Source organism: Saccoglossus kowalevskii, chromosome 10 (assembly GCF_978046115.1).
Source record: "Saccoglossus kowalevskii chromosome 10, keSacKowa6.1, whole genome shotgun sequence".
In the NCBI taxonomy this organism is placed as follows: domain Eukaryota; kingdom Metazoa; phylum Hemichordata; class Enteropneusta; family Harrimaniidae; genus Saccoglossus; species Saccoglossus kowalevskii.
This window is the reverse complement of record NC_140650.1, coordinates 23,429,498-23,451,347: the sequence shown is the minus strand read 5'-3', so window position 1 is coordinate 23,451,347 and position 21,850 is coordinate 23,429,498. Positions and strand designations below refer to the sequence as shown.

The following is a 21,850-nucleotide window of genomic DNA, read 5'->3' as shown; positions in this document are numbered from 1 at the left end:
TGGTGCCTCTAATAGAGAAACTATGGTGCCATGTGTCTATTTCATTATCCTGTCCAACAGTTGTCAATATGAAATGGTGTTTCTAATAGAGGAACTATGGTGCCATGTGTCTATTTCATTATTCTGTCCAACAGTTGTCAATATTGAATGGTGTTAGTTGCAACAAAGAACGAATTGGACAAGTCATTATGTTATCCGTTTCGACAGATTTGTCAGTTTAATAAAACACGGTTTGCACAAATGTTTAGACATTCCATCGTCTTCATTCACTTGCCCACAAGCAATTTTCAACGTTGGAATAACAAAAATTGTAAATGTGTCAAAGAACATAGACCTTCTGTTCTTGAGTCCCGGTGAATCAGCGCAGAGCCTAGACACCGGCCATTGTTTTACAGCGAGCGCAAGATATTTACATAATAATCTGTGATGACCCCAGGATCTTCAAATTTATGATACAGCAATGCATATTGGTAGCGCCAGCTCCTTGGCGCGTTCAATCAAACAACTCAATTTAACTGCAGTGAAATACAGCTTTTTCTAACACGATCACGCACAGGTTCGTGAGTGGGTTATGAATGGTCGGCTTTAGCGAACCGTGCGATTCGGACGATGCCTGCCCAACAGTTGTCAATATTAAATGGTGCTTCTAATAGAGACACTATGCTGTCATGTTTCTATGCAGTATTAGGTCATGTGTGTCCAATAGGAATAGTCAACAGTAGTTTAGTAGAAAAGGCCAGACTTTATTGATCATGAAGGTTCTAGATATTTTAATCAAGTTATATGTTAAGACTGCTCATAAAGTTCAATTGTCGTTATTTGAGATGTGATTGAAAATATTAATGAAAGATGTCAATTTGTAAAGAACATTTACCAAAATGTTAGAGAATTTATATATTTATGTATTTTTTTTTTTTTCATTTTAGATGAGGTTATTCGATCATATCTTGCTCAAAAAGTCGTAATTAACGAACTTGTGATGATGTATGTAAGATATCTGTTGACGTGATTAGCGAGCATGCAATTGTGAAACCTAATTTCAAAAATATTTACGGTAGTACTGTTGAAGGTATTAAAATGGTTTGTTAGATAATTGCCCAGTGTTTGCTCTGGATGGGGTGCCTCGTAACTGTTATTGAATGTCTGGTTGCTAAGCAAATTTGGGTTGTGTTTCTTTAACATCACTTCATCTGTTTATTTTCCCATTAACCATCCAATTAAACATTTACAAGTGGATAGATGACATCATGTTGTGTTCCGACTGCCTTTATTTGATTAATATTAATAACTTCATTAACCCTTTGTACTAGTCAGACATTTGTCACATTTCACAAAATATAATAATATTTTTTTATAATTTCCCCAAATTTTTGAGGAAAGATTATAGCATTTCAGTGGATCACATTCATTCTTCTGAACAATGTATTTTCATAGCAATCAGAACAAGACATTACTTTATTGTCCAAATAAAATCTGTTTTATTATGGTTATACTTTTCCCCAGAAAGAACTGAAAGAATCGTATCTAATACTGATTAGCATACAATTTACATATTAATCAGATCTATCTTTTATCAATGACACTTCTTCCTGAAATTGTTCTCATTTAAATATTCACATAACTTTTAAGTGGTAATTATCTGAGCACCAAAGTTAACTTTTGCTACCATTCACGAAATAAAACAGAAATCATTTGCCACACAATTAAATTTGATCAGGACTTAACCAGTCACCACTAAGAAATTATGTCCATTTAGTCTAAAAATCCAAAAAAATCGTTAAAAAAAAATAAAATAAGGAAAATGTTAATTGTAGGTATGTGAATTTGACCTTCCCAACTGCAATGCATAGTGGGCCCTATGACACTACAAATGACCTTTTAGCAAAGCACCCAGAATTAGGTAGGTAATCAGTGTGCATGCAGTTATCTATATCACCAATGAATATACCTAAATGGCAGAGGGAAAATTAAATTTCCTAGTCCTGAATTCCCAATTTATATTAAGGCTTCCATCTATCATCCTAGTTTCCTGACATTGAATGTAATTAGCCTGAATTTTACTGCATTCTGACTGATTCAGATGAATCCAGTTATCTCCTACAAGTCTAAAGACAGTCACAATACACATATACATAAATGTGTCTTCTTGAGTTTTCAGTACAGCAGTAGTTTATTTAGTGTTTGCTCTTGTGAACAGAAAGAACTGACAAATATTGCCATATATAAATAATGGTGTAGTTATAATGACATCATCCTTATGTGCAGTCTTTAATATGACAGTGCATATATTGATGATGTCATAGGTAAATGTGTGTATGATATACATCTGAATACTGTATTATGCACATAATTAACATATGGCACCTTTAACTATGACATTATCATAAGCACATTTTTGTAGCATATATGCACATCTTTAACTGTGATATCTTCATGTGCATGTCTTTGTAACTTACACACACCTTTAAATATGATATCTTCATGTGCATGTCTTTGTAACTTACACACACCTTTAAATATGATATCTTCATGTGCATGTCTTTGTAACTTACACACACCTTTAAATATGATATCTTCATGTGCATGTCTTTGTAACTTACACACACCTTTAAATATGATATCTTTATGTTCATGTCTTTGTAACTTACACACACCTTTAAATATGATATCTTCATGTGCATGTCTTTGTAACTTACACACATCTTTAAATATGATATCTTCATGTGCATGTCTTTGCAACTTACACACACCTTTAAATATGATATCTTCATGTGCATGTCTTTGTAACTTACACACACCTTTAACTATGATATCTTCATGTTCATGTCTTTGTAACTTACACACATCTTTAAATATGATATCTTCATGTGCATGTCTTTGTAACTTACACACACCTTTAAATATGATATCTTCATGTGCATGTCTTTGTAACTTACACACACCTTTAACTATGATATCTTCATGTTCATGTCTTTGTAACTTACACACATCTTTAAATATGATATCTTCATGTGCATGTCTTTGTAACTTACACACACCTTTAAATATGATATCTTCATGTGCATGTCTTTGTAACTTACACACACCTTTAACTATGATATCTTCATGTTCATGTCTTTGTAACTTACACACATCTTTAAATATGATATCTTCATGTGCATGTCTTTGTAACTTACACACACCTTTAACTGTGATATCTTTATGTGCATGTCTTTGTAACTTACACACACCTTTAACTGTGATATCTTTATGTGCATGTCTTTGTAACTTACACACACCTTTAAATATGATATCTTCATGTTCATGTCTTTGTAACTTACACACACCTTTAACTGTGATATCTTTATGTGCATGTCTTTGTAACTTACACACACCTTTAACTGTGATATCTTTATGTGCATGTCTTTGTAACTTACACACACCTTTAAATATGATATCTTCATGTTCATGTCTTTGTAACTTACACACACCTTTAACTGTGATATCTTTATGTGCATGTCTTTGTAACTTACACACACCTTTAAATATGATATCTTCATGTGCATGTCTTTGTAACTTACACACACCTTTAAATATGATATCTTCATGTTCATGTCTTTGTAACTTACACACACCTTTAACTGTGATATCTTTATGTGCATGTCTTTGTAACTTACACACACCTTTAACTGTGATATCTTTATGTGCATGTCTTTGTAACTTACACACACCTTTAAATATGATATCTTCATGTTCATGTCTTTGTAACTTACACACACCTTTAAATATGACATCTTAGTGTCTTTGTGGATTCATTATACATACATTTGACTTTGTCATGTACAGTTTTATGACATATGAATGCATTAAACTATGACATATTCATATATGAACATTATTAAGCAAATTGTGCAATATGTGTATTATAACACATTACATGTTCATACTGTACTATTAATAGTAACCACACTGCATGCTCAAACTGCAACATAAGGTCAATCTCTTTTTTGAAGTGCCGCTGCAAACCATATCTGATCGTCGCCATCGATTTACAGGAGTATAACTGCCCATTACTTTGACGAAGCCCGGCGTAGAATTGCCGGAGGAATGTGCATAAATCGTCTGTTGTCTTCTTCTCGACGTCTGCTAGCGGTGTCCTGATTTCTTCACAAAACGATGTAAAGACGCTTCTAGAAAACCTGATTGCGTCCTTCGTCTTTGGTGCATCTTTATTTTCTACTAGTGTGTCAAGTTCTTCTTCTGAACTGAAGCTAAATCGAGGCAGACCATAGATATCAGCCACCGAACTAGCAGACGACATATTGGAAATCACACGATCAGGCGACGAGTGACGTCATCCCCGGGCACTAGTTGATGTACTAGTCTCCCTAGGGAACTAGTGATTTCCCTGGTGCTACTATGGTAATTTAGCCGATACATGTGATCCTGTTTTGACCAATTACAGTACAGTATTAACGAGTGATGTGTTATAATGTGACATATGCATGTATTTAACTAGGTAAATATAATGGCATGATCCCCATGTGCACTGTACCTGTGACAAATGCACACGTTAGTGAACTTACATCAAGTTATATTAAGTCTAGCAGTTGATCAACACTTCCTAGCTTTTATATGATAGAATGTGCTCGATCAGAAAGAGATTGTTTTGTCAAAGAAATGTTTTCATCATTGTGCATCTCCCCCATTAATTACAGTGATCCCCATTGGCAGTGTGAAACCCTTTATTCTTTGAATGCTCGCATGTTCACTTTACGCTGAAATCATCATTTATATATATTCATTAAACTGTCATCTGTACATCATTAATCTGTCATCCTTTTGTGTACAGTGATAACTGTTCCTATCAAAAAAAGTCAATTCTCTCCTCGATGCATTGGAAAAGATCTGTATATATCCATTCCGGCAATCGTTGATATTTCCATATTGAATCTCTACATCCTGAATCTATCCATCACATGATGTGACAATTACACTATTTATCAATTGTGTACATTTAGGTAGAAGCCTACTCATAAATGCAATCACCAAATTTATTCATTATGCCAAAATTGTACTTGTGCCCACACCATCTTCTCGCTCAAATTTTTCTGCACTTTTTTTCATATATTTATCAATATTTCTGGAAATAAACCCTAATTTTAGATTCAACAGAGGAAATTTAGGTCAATTTTTGTTTTTTCCTAAAATAAATTGGCTATTTTTGTCCCAATCTTCTGCAGGAAAGTGCAGACTATAACAGGAATATTTTGTGAATTTGTATTAAAAAGAGGAAACTAGTGGTGAAAAGGTTGAAAGGGTACATGTACATGTCCCTTTAAAATAATATCCATGTTGATTTTGCTTCTTTTACATATTCATCTTATTTTTCTTTTTTTATTATTTTTAAATTTCCATTATAATTTTTTTTACATATTTTTGTTTTTATCTAGGACGAATTTGTTGTAGTTTTTAATAATGAAAAACAAAATCTACATGCAAACAAAAGTAACTAAACAAAATCATTATTATAGCGAAATAAAGAAATAAAAAAAAATATTAAAAAAACTAATTATTTTCATCATTTTTAATATTTTCTCATTTTCTGGACGTAGATGTAAAATTCAAATTATTTTCATAGAGAGGTTCTAAAGCATATAAATATCTAGGAAAACCCATACACTCTATTTAAAAACCAATGTTGCACCAGATAAAATATTCTCATGTAATTATTAATACATGTAACATCAAAAATTTGCATCATAACCTATATAGCTATTTTTTGTAACTTTTTTCCTTTTTTTTTTTGAAAAATCTGTTTATTAGACTATTGTGTTCAATTCAAAATATGGGTAGTAAAATTGTTAGAATGCATAAATTTATCAAAAATCATTAATGCAGTACATATTCTTCAATTACACTGCAGATTTAATCTCTGAAAAAATCTATGATTGATCATTTTGATTATAGAACAGATGTATCTTAATTTTCAATAGATGAACAGTGGAGTTGCTTCATTGATTTTTAACTTGGCTATCAACAAATTCAACAATGCAGAGCTATTCATTTATCAATTGTCCATCTTCCATCACCAGCGTCTACTTTAATACATTTTCGACTTAAAAAACTTGGTGGTTTACTCTTAGGTTTGTTTATTTTGTGATAATACCTACTTTTAGTGAATAGTGTATACAGTAGTAAGAAGGCAATTTCAGCTTCCTTTTCAAAATGGCTACCCAAGTTGCTTCCATATTTTATTTGTAGACACCTTGGTTGGACCTCAGTCAGATTAATCATTTTGTAATGATACCTTCAATTCTTTAATTTTATTTAACATTTTTAGTAAAATGCATGAAATATGCAAATTTAGTTAATATAACTAGGAGAGTTACCAAATTTGACCCCTGTTTTTCGCATTTTCTGTTTAAGATTAGAGCTCTGAAATTTTCAAATAATACTTAAATATATAAATTCTATAAAGCATGAAATGTCAATTTTGATTAAGATTCGTTCAAAAAAACGATCTACTTATACATCATTGAAGACTTTCATCATTACCACAATGCTGAAACTAATATTTGTAAGTGCATTATCAAAATAGGTACATGACGGCAAATTTGATTCAATCAGTCTGAATCTCATCTTAACGTAAATTAACTTAGATTGTGTGTTAAGAGGTCTATGACCTTACAGACCTTCAGTACATAGACTCGAATATATTTAGCGTTACCACGGTAAGCAGCTGATTTGATTGGCTGATTGATTATAAATACCAGTGAAATTAATAATATATTATATTAAAGGACACATACATAAAACTTTAATTCTCAACAACTATGAAAGGACCAGTTACCCCAACAAAGCCCTGCAAAAGCTACCCGCTACGAAATCCACTTACCTCAAAAGTCACTCATCGTGAAGCTACTAGTAATATATAGGAAAATATATATGACCAGATTGGCCACTTAAAGGAACTCTCAGATGATAACAAAACAAATATATATTCACTCGAAAACTATATTTAACAATACAAATTCATTGAAACAACTCACTCAATAATTTAAAACATGCCAAACTGAAAATATCAGAATTTATCAAAACTGTGAAGCCAATGAATATTTCCTATTAGTGAGTCAAAACGAGTCAACAGCGTACTGTCTGAGTGCATACTTTGCGGTATCCTCATAATAACCTTATTATTATACATGTTTTCCTCCCCAAGATACATCTTGGGAATGTTGAAATCCAAAAAGGATCAGAACAGATTTAGCAAACTTTTTTGTATGGAGTCCGGTCAAACCCTTGGGGCTACCCTGTTTGTTTTTATTATTAGATTACGCTCATGTGCGTAATCGCTCCATATTTGGAATTTCCTAATATGGTAGGGTGAAAATACCCAGTGCAATACCGCAAAATTACAGCATGCTGTAGCTTATGGCATTATGATGACAGATGTATAATGATACTATTTTTTTAATATTTATTTGAGGTAAAGAATTGATCATAATTACATGTAAGTAAAAAGACTACAGTATATCCAAGCATTCAAAATATTTAAATTTTTGCAAAATTAACTGTGTAATATTTTTATTTCTTCAGTTTTTTAGATGACTTACACCGTGTGACATCTCCAGGGTATTTACCCACATTGCAAGATATACTGTATATAAGAACACCAACAATGGGTGTGGTGGAAAGTCACTTTCAAATAGATGATGTCACTTACAGGTAAAAAAAATAAATTATCTAATTGTTGATTCTATTTCATCAAAAACAATGAATATTACAATGAAGAGCAGAAAACTGGGTTGTTATAAAAGTTTTAAAAATATACATTTTGAAATTGAACAACCCAGAATGGTATTGTGACATCATCGATATTTCTAATGAATATTAATGAGTTGGTTCAACATTATCCAATCAGCAAGCGCCTCCTTAGAATTCATTGGCATAAATAGGTTGCAGTTGCGATGTCATACATTATGGTCATGGACTATATTTCGCTTTTGAGCCAATCACTAATAAATATTTGAATTTGCATGAAAGCTGATTATCGGAACAACTTTTAAAATACATTCATAAGCAAAGCCCCAGCTTTGTACCTTTCACTGGAAAAAAATACCCACCGTATGCACTCATTACAGTAAAGGTATTCTATGGTAAAGGAGTTGAGGTGTGTATTACACCTATTTTTTTAGATTTCTGAAAAAATCAGCAAAAACATTACTTCTTACTTCTTATTTCAAAACTAGAAACAAAGCTTTTATTTTGTTGCCTAATGTGTAAGTAAATTAAACGTTTGAGTGCCAAATATTGTCCCGCCCAAAATCCAGTGAAAATATTTTCACATTTTGTAAAATTGTCACTAAATTTAATCATCTGTTTGGCCCATACATACAGTTTCTGATATTGCTTTTAGTTTTTGATCAAAAGGTTTGTAAAATTTTTTTCAACATTTCATTAGGAGAGGAGCAGACTACAAAATCTTACTGTAGATGGAGGGATAACCATTTTGCGTCATACAGACAGTTGTAGATATTGCCTTTAGTTTTTGATCAAAAGTTTTGTCATTTTTATCAACATTTCATTAGAAGAGGAGCAGACTACAAAATCATTCTGTAGAAGGTGGAATAACCATTTTGAGCCATACAGACAGTTTTAGATATTGCCTTTAGTTTTTGATCAAAAGTTTTGTCATTTTTATCAACATTTCATTAGGAGAGGAGCAGACTACAAAATCATTCTGTAGATGGTGGAATAACCATTTTGGGCCATACAGACAGTTTTAGATATTGCCTTTAGTTTTTGATCAAAAGTTTTGTCATTTTTATCAACATTTCATTAGAAGAGGAGCAGACTACAAAATCATTCTGTAGATGGTGGAATAACCATTTTGGGCCATACAGACAGTTTTAGATATTGCCTTTAGTTTTTGATCAAAAGTTTTGTCATTTTTAGAGCAGACTATACAAAATCATTTTGTAGATTGTTCCAAAAGTTGACTTTGGTGCTAAAAGGGTTGCTTAATTTAATTTAATTTACAAGTTGAGCAACAAAATGAAAGCTTTGTTTTTTTTCTGTTTGACAAGAAAATGTATGACATCATTTTGATTTATCTGACAGGGTTATAGACGTAGCTGGTCAAAAAAGCCACCGCAAGAAATGGATTCATTTTTTTGATCGTGTTACTGCTATCATATTCTTTACATCTCTAAGTGGATTTAATGAGCTGGTTGACGATATTGAAGATAATTCAACGGTGAGCACGGTTATCATTAATTTACGGCTTTCACTTAATTTAGACTGGCACATTAAGCTTCCATGTTTATTTGCACACATCCTGTTCTTACAATCTGAGTACAGATATATCGATCTAAGTGCCAGTCACATACCGATGTACTAGAGGGCGCTAATAGTACGATATAATCCACAAAGTGTTGTTCACACATCGTATGTTGTATCGATATAAATCTATTATATAGCCTTAACCATTCCCAGTTAAGATCAATACAGTGATTCATGAATTGATCAATACCTCACATTTTTAGATCAATATTATATCAATTATGGTTGTATTTGAACTCTGCATATATCCTGACATTAATTCACACAAACATTGTGATTGAAGTTAGCTAATAGTTATTATGTGGCCTATATCATGAGTCGTGCAAGTATTGTGCTGCTAAAATTCATATAACTGCTATTCATCCTACTGAAAAATACTGTAGAATACTTTATTTTCGCTTGGAATTTATTTTCGCTATTTTCGCTGAAGGGATGATTCCGTGAAAATAAAATCCAGCGAATATACATTTTTTCCTATATTTTACATTAATCTCATCAAAAATCAGTGAAAATAAACTCCAAGCAGAACGCCCAAAATACCTTTTCAGCAAAAATTAATTCCAGCAAAAATAAAGTATTCCACAGTACTTTATTTTAGCTGGAATTAATTTTGTTTTGTATGAAGACGATGAGTTTGATGATGAGTTGCTTGTGAAATATGAGAAAAAAGGTCTTTTTCACAGGATTTTATTTTCATATTTTCAGTGAAAATGAATTCCAAGTGAAAATAAAGTACTTTTAAATTTAACAGTACCACTGTTGCACAAAATAATGCATTTAAACATCCATAAATTGCAAACCCATTTACATAACTATGTAATATATATAATTGTCCATAATATTTACTGCTATAAAAGTCAAGATCATGCGATAGTCTCTGTTTAGGCAAGTCCAAAATTTCACCTGTGTGTGTCTGTCCATCAATCCGTCTGTCCGCACCTGTGTCTCTGACATACTTGGACCGATTATGTTCAAACCTCACATGCACATCATATATGAACTTGTTCCACAATCCAAAAGCCATATGCATGACCTCCAAAAGGTCACACATCCTGGTACTTTCTGGAGGTAAAAGTTCACTATCAATTCAAATTTAATTATTATTATCTCACAAAAATGCAAGCAGTTATCATTGAAATTCAAAAACAGTTAAACATCATAAAAATGGATGTATATTATTGGAAATTCTTGCTGTGATGGAACAACAATACTCCCTGAAAGTACCAGGATGTGTGACCTTTAGGCCCATTCAAGATGGCAGCCATTATAATACTATTAAATCTAGGCACTCTGTAACAGGATTTCCGTTGTGGACAGATTTTGTTCCAACATAAACATATGAACATAATGAGACCTTAATGCACATTGTTTCAAGTTCTGATTCAATTAGCTGATTTGTTTCAGTTTTGTTTACTAATGCATTATTAAACATAATATTTTTGATTATACATGGTAATTTTTTTTTTATGCAGAATTGTTTGCAAGATAGTCTTAATCTTTTCAAGGATATAACGAGAAATGAATTCCTGAAAGATACAGATTTTATACTATTCCTCAACAAACATGATCTGTTTATTGAAAAACTGAAACATACCAAGATGAAAGACTTCCTCTGTGACTATGATGGTGAGTACTGAGTTTTCAGACATTATAATGTATAAATACAGTTTGTGAAACCAAAATACTATAAACACTAGGTTTATATAAAGGTGAATATAAACACAAGATAAATATGATGGTGAATATAAACACCAGGTTAATATGATGGTTTAATGATGCCCGCCTGTACAGTCTCTGCTGGTGGAAGGTTGCGACCAGGTACCCTGCGCATCATGTTGTGATTCACAGGCGAGTCGCATCATGGAGCTGTTCGCTGCGAAACTTGTGTGTGCAACTTGCTCCCCCTTCCATTTTTGCCAAAACCTTGTGTCTTGTGTCATTTATTGCAGAAGCATTTACACCAGGTAAATATCATGGTGAGTATAATATAAACATAAGGTGAATGTGATGAGGAGTATAACTCACCAGGTGAATATGATTGTGAGTATGAACACAAAGTGAATATGGTGGTGAATATAAACACCAGGTAAATATCATGGTGAATATAAACACAAAGTGAATATGATGGTGAATATAAACACAAGGTGAATATGATGGTGAATATAAACACAAGGTGAGTATGATGGTGAATATAAACACCAGGTGAATATAATGGTGAATATAAACACTAGATGAATATGATGGTGAATATAAACACCAGGTGAATATAATGGTGAGTATAAACACTAGATGAATATGATGGTGAATATAAAGACCAGGTGAATATAATGGTGAGTATAAACACTAGATGAATATGATGGTGAATATAAAGACCAGGTATTAAAATATGATGGTGATTATAAAGATCAGGTGAATATGATGGTGAGTATAAACACAGGGTGAATATGATGGTGAGTATGGACAAAAGGTGAATATGTTGGTGAGTATAAACACCAGGTGAATATCATGGTGAGTATAATATAAATACAATGTACCAGGGAATATGATGAGAAGTATAATCACCAGGTGAATTTAAAGCAAACCAACATGTGCACTCGTCACATACTCGATGATGCCCATATATTAATAGACATTGACAATCTAATCAGCTTTATAGAGTGCATTTCGGTCATCACTTTTCTGCTTTTTATCTTTTAATATTAAGTTTAGCCTTAGGTATAAAGTCGTCAGTGTGACAAGTAATGTGATTGCAGTGTAACATGTAAAACAAACTTGAATATCTGAATGAACAATAATTTGTCATGTGTTATCCTTACCCCTCTTCACATATACTGTGTGATAGTTAAATCGTGTTGATTAATAATTTTTTTTTGCATTAACATCTTGGTGCAACATTTTGCAATTTTGTGTGTGTTTTTCTATGATTTCTTTGTTAAGTCTAGACGAAGGGAAAAGAGTATACAAAAGTCATGTTTAGTTTGTGATAACATAACATAAAGGTGATAACAGTTGATAATGGCATTCAAAAGGTACTATATGCAAATTAACTAATTATTATGCACAGACGGTACATAGAATAATTAAACAATTAAAGTTTCTTTATTTATTCATATTCTGATGATTGGAATGACAAACAAAAATAATTTATTGACAAATGTAATCAAATGTTGTTAAATTCTAATTGTGGCCATTGTTTTGTTACACCAAAATCAATTAAAAGATTATAAGACAGATATGATACTATTATTTTGGTTTAAATTATTATTCATTTATCATACTAGTACAATATCGTTGATTTTTGGTGCAATATTTTACCAATTTTTTGAATATTTTTGTTCATAATTTTTTATAATTTTGAACCAAATGGACATAATCTTTATTGGCTACAATTGATCAAAAGTTTGGAAAAAATATGAAAAATTATCTAGGGATATGTGAATTTTGTTTTGTGCCACTCAAATGGTTAATACTGCCACGCGGCTGTTACAATACTACTTTTGGTATATAGTGTGATTCAAAAATGACTAATATTTACATAATTATTTATGATATTGCTTGATTTGACATAAACTAATATCTGTTTTTCGATCACAACAAATTACTGGTGAACAACAGCGGAGTTACGCAATCAGGATTAGAACTGTCTTCATCATCTGTGCACGTTGTCATTATTTGAACTGCTTTGCACTGTGGATCAGTGATTCATCAGTTCTATTTTCGATAAGATCTTGTAATCATGACAAACACTATTTCACCCTCTAACCTATTACGTTCAATCTTCAGGTGACAATGATGCAGAGTCTGCAACCGATTTTCTGCAAGAGGAATTTATGAGCTGCAAACCTGATGACAAAACGGTCTACCCACATGTTACTTGTGCTACAGATACCATTATGATGAAAACGGTGATTATTGATGTCATGGATATTATTATACTTATAAACATGAGAAAAATCCGAACATTGTGAATGCAATACGCCATGGCAACAGAAAGTAGTTACAAGCAATGGTAATGACCATGGAAAAGCTAACATCTCTTCAGATTACAACTGTAGAGGGCAGTATAATATGTGACGAGTGTTGAATCTGCAATATGCCAGATTTAGTTAACTGAACCATTTTTTCAGCAAAAAATATCAACAGTATTGATTTAACTATTAACTGCTTATTTTAAGACACTTTATAATTACACACTTTTGTTTGTTTTATTATGTAAGCATTAAGATACATTTCTGTTCTTCCTAGAATATTAAATAGTAAATGTACTCTTTTGAGGTCACATGACTAATGTGGATTTAGTTATATTACTTTCTAACTGTGTGCTCAGTAAAAGTCATACCATATGATTATGTCATTATTTCAAATTAACTCTAAATACACTGCCACATTGTCATGTGTATTTTTTGTTACACAACAATATATACCTGTAGTCAAATTATTAAAGATACAATATGGACAAAGACGAGTAATTTTTAATGCTTTTGTGCAATACTTAACAATGTAGACCAAATCTGATGATTTACTGTAAAATGACTAATTTTCACTGGGTTTAAATTTCACTGATTTACCATTTCAGGCATATTCAGTGGGTTTTAAATTCACGGTTTCGTCATTTAGATAATGTGTTCTATGCTAAATTTTACATATTCACTGTGTTTTAATTTAGTGCATTTTTCCAGTCAGCGAAATAAGCTAAATTAAAACCCAGTCAATAATTACCCCCTTTACAGTACCATAACACTTTCCTATAAGTATGGCACACAATAGTATTTATTAGATGAAACATAAAAACTAATACCACACATGTGTAAGGTTATTGTACATGCCAAAACTATTTTATTGTTTCACTGAACGAATACTAATTTCCATGTCATTTTAAAAGCATAGCCCAATGTATTCAATAATATCAGACAAAATTACTAAAAATTGCATGTTCTTACCCATAATACATCTTTAACATTTTCACCACCAGATTTCTCCCTCAAATTTCCCCGAACTTTTTTCTAATATACTTCAGTATTTCTGGAAATGAACCCTAATTTAAGAGTCAACAGATGAAATTTAAGTCAATTTTCAGTTTTTAATTTGCAATATTTGTTCTAATCTTCTGAAGGGAAATGCAGAGTATAAACAGGACTATTTTGTGAGTTTGTGATGAAAAGAGGAAACTGGTGGTGAAAAGAAAGATGAAGTGATGTACCCGGTACATAAAAAAAAAGAGTACAGAGCACATGGTCCACAGACGACACTTAATTCCACGCATGTATAATATACTAGTTGCTGATCCAGTTAATGTTATTTGTCATTGCATAAGAGATGCAGATTCCGCAAACTAATCATTCTATAAGAAAGTTAGTATAATTTGGAGGTAATGTTAGAGGTCAGTGATTGGGATTAAGGGGTGGTGTTTTTTAAGATTTTGTTAAAATCCAGTAAAACAACAATGTAACGCTCTGCACTTGTTATTTAAACTTGCATAAGCATACTGGTCTGAATTTATTAAAATTTGTCAGATAGCCATTTGTTTTTTCATCAAAGTTAAGTTTTCGATTCACATTGAAGAGTTTAAGTTTCATTGTAAGGATCTCCACAAAGAAAACGTTCATAGCAATATTACTAGATTTTGTTTAGCTAAATCATGTATAATCATTCAACTTCTCCTCCAATGTTCTTCCATATTTTAGATATAATCATAATTTGAAAATTCATGTCACTAGGAATTTCAATTGGTTGAAAATTGCAGAATAAAAATGGAATGTGTACCCGATAGAAAATATTTATTTCAAACATGTTTTAATTGTTGTAATTTTAAAAAGTAATTAAATAATTTAAATAAAATATTGTTTTACCGGTATTAAAGTTGTATTCCCAATTTGTATGATCTACAGAAAACCTTTTACTGACCCCTGACACATCATGGGTATTTGGGATTATGTATGGTTCATGACAAATATTATGTAACAGAATCCTAAAATCAACTTTAGAATAGTCTACAGAAAATTGATCTTCCGTGATTGCATAAATGTTAATTCTGTTGGATTTGGGGACCTTCAGTGCTGGCTAGATTCTGTGCACCCAATATTTCTGGATTTATTGCAAAACTAACTCACTTTGTTGCGATCACAATAATACGAGTGAATGCAACTTTAAAGGACCGTTGATTATTAAAATTTGCACACATAAAATGTAAGTCATTTATAGCTAGTGCTGATCAATCCCCCCCCCCCCCTGCAAAACATTTTTTTTTAAAGCAAATTTTCAAAAACTACATGTACAAACCCCTATTGTTATTTGCATAATATAATTACCGTTCTGTGACAATGTTTCCAATTGTAACACAGTATGAGTAATTTATAGTCAGATATCTAAAAATTTATTTGAGTTTCAATTTCTACAATTTTATATTTACATCCATAATTTTTATTCCATTGTTGGTATGTGCTACGAGGTTAACTTATCACTCCTCTCCTAAATCAAATACCTTACATTTCAAGTGTGTCAGTTTTTATATCAGATGGAGGCTTTATAGTGGGTAGGTAACCTTTTGAGTGCTGTTGTCAACATTTGGCACAATCTAAACAAATAATTGTGTAGTCTTCTCCCTCTGACATGACAAATCTTTTGATCAAATAGTAACAGCAATATTTGAAACTGTCTGTGTGGACCAAAATTATGATGAAATTCAGTGAAAATTTTACAGAATCAGAAAATATTTGTACTGAATTTTGAGCGGGAAAAATATCTGGCACTAAACGGTTATGTGAACTTTATTTCTATACAGACATGTTAAAATAATTGAACAGACAAACTAGATTCAAATTATTGGATCACATGACCATTTCATCTGTTTGAGTGCAAGTATCTGACAATGTTAACTGTAGAGTTTTTGTGAAATAAATTAATGTTAATAAATTAAGTGCTTGAATAGAAACATTACCTCATTAATATAATGTGAACAATGCCCATTTATGGCAATAGTAGGGACTGTAGTAATAGTAATAAGATGATTGCATATAGCAAGATTACATTATCTCATTAACATAATGTGAACAATGCCCTTTTATAGCAATAGTGGGGATTGTAGCAATATTAATAAGATGATTGCATATAGCAAGATTACATTATCTCCTTAACATAATGTGAACAATGCCCTTTTATAGCAATAGTGGGGATTGTAGCAATATTAATAAGATGATTGCATATAGCAAGATTACATTATCTCATTAACATAATGTGAACAATGTCCTTTTATGGCAATAGTGGGGACTGTAGTAATAGTAATAAGATGATTGCATATAGTAAGATTACATTATCTCATTAACATAAAGTGAACAATGTCCTTTTATGGCAATAGTGGGGACTGTAGTAATAGTAATAAGATGATTGCATATAGTAAGATTACATTATCTCATTAACATAATGTGAACAATGTCCTTTTATGGCAATAGTGGGGACTGTAGTATTAGTAATAACATGATTGCATATAGTAAGATTACATTATCTCATTAACATAATGTGAACAATGTCCTTTTATGGCAATAGTGGGGACTGTAGTAATAGTAATAAGATGATTGCATATAGTAAGATTACATTATCTCATTAACATAATGTGAACAATGTCCTTTTATGGCAATAGTGGGGACTGTAGTATTTGTAATAAGATGATTGCATATAGTAAGATTACATTATCTCATTAACATAATGTGAACAATGCCCTTTTATGGCAATAGTGGGGACTGTAGCAATATTAATAAGATGATTGCATATAGCAAGATTACATTATCTCATTAACATAATGTGAACAATGTCCTTTTATGGCAATAGTGGGGACTAGTAATATTAATAAGATGATTGCATATAGCAAGATTACATTATCTCATTAACATAATGTGAACAATGCCCTTTTATAGCAATAGTGGGGATTGTAGCAATATTAATAAGATGATTGCATATAGTAAGATTACATTATCTCATTAACATAATGTGAACAATGTCCTTTTATGGCAATAGTGGGGACTAGTAATATTAATAAGATGATTGCATATAGCAAGATTACATTATCTCATTAACATAATGTGAACAATGCCCTTTTATAGCAATAGTGGGGATTGTAGCAATATTAATAAGATGATTGCATATAGCAAGATTACATTATCTCATTAACATAATGTGAACAATGCCCATTTATGGCAATAGTGGGGACTGTAGTAATAGTAATAAGATGATTGCATATAGTAAGATTACATTATCTCATTAACATAATGTGAACAATGCCCTTTTATGGCAATAGTGGGGACTAGTAATATTAATAAGATGATTGCATATAGCAAGATTACATTATCTCATTAACATAATGTGAACAATGCCCTTTTATAGCAATAGTGGGGATTGTAGCAATATTAATAAGATGATTGCATATAGCAAGATTACATTATCTCATTAACATAATGTGAACAATGCCCATTTATGGCAATAGTGGGGACTGTAGTAATAGTAATAAGATGATTGCATATAGTAAGATTACATTATCTCATTAACATAATGTGAACAATACCCATTTATGGCAATAGTGGGAACTGTAGTAATAGTAATAAGATGATTGCATATAGTAAGATTACATTATCTCATTAACATAAATTTTATGGCAATAGTGGGGACTGTAGTAATAGTAATAAAATGATTGCATATAGCAAGATTACATTATCTCATTAACATAATGTGAACAATGTCCTTTTATGGCAATAGTGGGGACTGTAGTAATATTATTAAGATGATTGCATATAGTAAGATTACATTATCTCATTAACATAATGTGAACAATGCCCTTTTATGGCAATAGTGGGGACTGTAGTAATATTAATAAGATGATTGCATATAGTAAGATTACATTATCTCATTAACATAATGTGAACAATGTCCTTTTATGGCAATAGTGGGGACTGTAGTAATAGTAATAAGATGATTGCATATAGTAAGATTACATTATCTCATTAACATAATGTGAACAATGCCCTTTTATGGCAATAGTGGGGACTGTAGTAATAGTAATAAGATGATTGCATATAGCAAGATTACATTATCTCATTAACATAATGTGAACAATGCCCTTTTATGGCAATAGTGGGGACTGTAGTAATATTAATAAGATGATTGCATATAGTAAGATTACATTATCTCATTAACATAATGTGAACAATGTCCTTTTGTGGCAATAGTGGGGACTGTAGTAATATTAATAAGATGATTGCATATAGTAAGATTACATTATCTCATTAACATAATGTGAACAATGTCCTTTTGTGGCAATAGTGGGGACTGTAGTAATAGTAATAAAATGATTGCATATAGTAAGATTACATTATCTCATTAACATAATGTGAACAATGTCCTTTTGTGGCAATAGTGGGGACTGTAGTATTTGTAATAAGATGATTGCATATAGCAAGATTACATTATCTCATTAACATAAATTTGAACAATGCCCTTTTATGGCAATAGTAGGGACTGTAGTAATATTAATAAGATGATTGCATATAGTAAGATTACATTATCTCATTAACATAATGTGAACAATGCCCTTTTATGGCAAAAGTGGGGACTGTAGTAATAGTAATAAGATGATTGCATATAGTAAGATTACATTATCTCATTAACATAATGTGAACAATGCCCATTTATGGCAATAGTGGGAACTGTAGTAATAGTAATAAGATGATTCCATATAATAAGATTACATTATCTCATTAACATAATGTGAACAATGCCCATTTATGGCAATAGTGGGAACTGTAGTAATAGTAATAAGATGATTGCATATAGCAAGATTACATTATCTCATTAACATAATGTGAACAATGCCCTTTTATGGCAATAGTGGGGATTGTAGTAATAGTAATAAGATGATTGCATATAGTAAGATTACATTATCTCATTAACATAATGTGAACAATGTCCTTTTGTGGCAATAGTGGGGACTGTAGTAATAGTAATAAGATGATTGCATATAGCAAGATTACATTATCTCATTAACATAAATTTGAACAATGCCCTTTTATGGCAATAGTAGGGACTGTAGTAATATTAATAAGATGATTGCATATAGTAAGATTACATTATCTCATTAACATAATGTGAAAAATGCCCTTTTATGGCAAAAGTGGGGACTGTAGTAATAGTAATAAGATGATTGCATATAGTAAGATTACATTATCTCATTAACATAATGTGAACAATGCCCATTTATGGCAATAGTGGGAACTGTAGTAATAGTAATAAGATGATTCCATATAATAAGATTACATTATCTCATTAACATAATGTGAACAATGCCCATTTATGGCAATAGTGGGAACTGTAGTAATAGTAATAAGATGATTGCATATAGTAAGATTACATTATCTCATTAACAATGTGAACAATGCCCTTTTGTGGCAATAGTGGGGACTGTAGTAATAGTAATAAGATGATTGCATATAGTAAGATTACATTATCTCATTAACATAATGTGAACAATGCCCATTTATGGCAATAGTGGGGATTGTAGCAATATTAATAAGATTGCATATAGCAAGATTACATTATCTCATTAACATAATGTGAACAATGCCCATTTATAGCAATAGTGGGGATTGTAGCAATATTAATAAGATGATTGCATATAGCAAGATTACATTATCTCATTAACATAATGTGAACAATGCCCTTTTATGGCAATAGTGGGGATTGTAGCAATATTAATAAGATTGCATATAGAAAGATTACATTATCTCATTAACATAATGTGAACAATGTCCTTTTATGGCAATAGTGGGGACTGTAGTAATATTAATAGGATGATTGCATATAGCAAGATTACATTATCTCATTAACATAATGTGAACAATGCCCTTTTATGGCAATAGTGGGGACTGTAGTAATAGTAATAAGATGATTGCATATAGCAAGATTACATTATCTCATTGACATAATGTGAACAATGCCCTTTTATAGCGATAGTGGGGATTGTAGCAATATTAATAAGATGATTGCATATAGTAAGATTACATTATCTCATTAACATAATGTGAACAATGTCCTTTTGTGGCAATAGTGGGGACTGTAGTAATAGTAATAAGATGATTGCATATAGTAAGATTACATTATCTCATTAACATAATGTGAACAATGCCCTTTTATGGCAATAGTGGGGACTGTAGTAATAGTAATAAGATGATTGCATATAGTAAGATTACATTATCTCATTAACATAATGTGAACAATGTCCTTTTATGGCAATAGTGGGGATTGTAGCAATATTAATAAGATGATTGCATATAGCAAGATTACATTATCTCATTAACATAATGTGAACAATGCCCTTTTATGGCAATAGTGGGGACTGTAGTAATAGTAATAAGATGATTGCATATAGTAAGATTACATTATCTCATTAACATAATGTGAACAATGTCCTTTTATAGCAATAGTGGGGATTGTAGTAATAGTAATAAGATGATTGCATATAGCAAGATTACATTATCTCATTAACATAATGTGAACAATGTCCTTTTGTGGCAATAGTGGGGATTGTAGTAATAGTAATAAGATGATTGCATATAGTAAGATTACATTATCTCATTAACATAATGTGAACAATGCCCTTTTATAGCGATAGTAGGGATTGTAGCAATATTAATAAGATGATTGCATATAGCAAGATTACATTATCTCATTAACATAATGTGAACAATGTCCTTTTATGGCAATAGTGGGGACTGTAGTAATAGTAATAAGATGATTGCATATAGCAAGATTACATTATCTCATTAACATAATGTGAACAATGCCCTTTTATGGCAATAGTGGGGACTGTAGTAATAGTAATAAGATGATTGCATATAGCAAGATTACATTATCTCATTCACATAATGTGAACAATGCCCTTTTATGGCAATAGTGGGGACTGTAGTATTAGTAATAAGATGATTGCATATAGTAAGATTACATTATCTCATTAACATAATGTGAACAATGCCTTTTTATGGCAATAGTGGGGACTGTAGCAATATTAATAAGATGATTGCATATAGCAAGATTACATTATCTCATTAACATAATGTGAACAATGTCCTTTTATGGCAATAGTGGGGACTAGTAATATTAATAAGATGATTGCATATAGCAAGATTACATTATCTCATTAACATAATGTGAACAATGCCCTTTTATAGCAATAGTGGGGATTGTAGCAATATTAATAAGATGATTGCATATAGCAAGATTACATTATCTCATTAACATAATGTGAACAATGCCCATTTATGGCAATAGTGGGGACTGTAGTAATAGTAATAAGATGATTGCATATAGTAAGATTACATTATCTCATTAACATAATGTGAACAATGCCCATTTATGGCAATAGTGGGAACTGTAGTAATAGTAATAAGATGATTGCATATAGTAAGATTACATTATCTCATTAACAATGTGAACAATGCCCTTTTGTGGCAATAGTGGGGACTGTAGTAATAGTAATAAGATGATT

General features: G+C 31.4%; 1 protein-coding gene across 2 annotated transcripts in view; it reads left to right on the top strand.

The window, feature by feature from the left end:
• LOC102808165 (guanine nucleotide-binding protein G(q) subunit alpha-like) overlaps positions 1–15,162 on the top strand; it is a 114,975-nt gene extending 99,813 nt beyond the window's left edge. The window contains exons 5-9 of one of the 2 annotated variants that reach the window (XM_085504758.1): positions 7,579–7,707; positions 9,103–9,238; positions 10,797–10,950; positions 13,108–13,229; positions 14,438–15,162. In XM_085504758.1, coding sequence (XP_085360884.1) covers positions 7,579–7,707; positions 9,103–9,238; positions 10,797–10,950; positions 13,108–13,229; positions 14,438–14,479 — 583 coding nt within the window. In that variant the 3' untranslated portion in view covers positions 14,480–15,162. Of the gene's footprint in view, positions 1–7,578; positions 7,708–9,102; positions 9,239–10,796; positions 10,951–13,107; positions 13,334–14,437 lie in introns of both variants that reach the window. The other variant, XM_085504757.1, reaches the window with a different exon arrangement.
• The last annotated feature ends 6,688 nt before the right edge of the window (positions 15,163–21,850 follow it).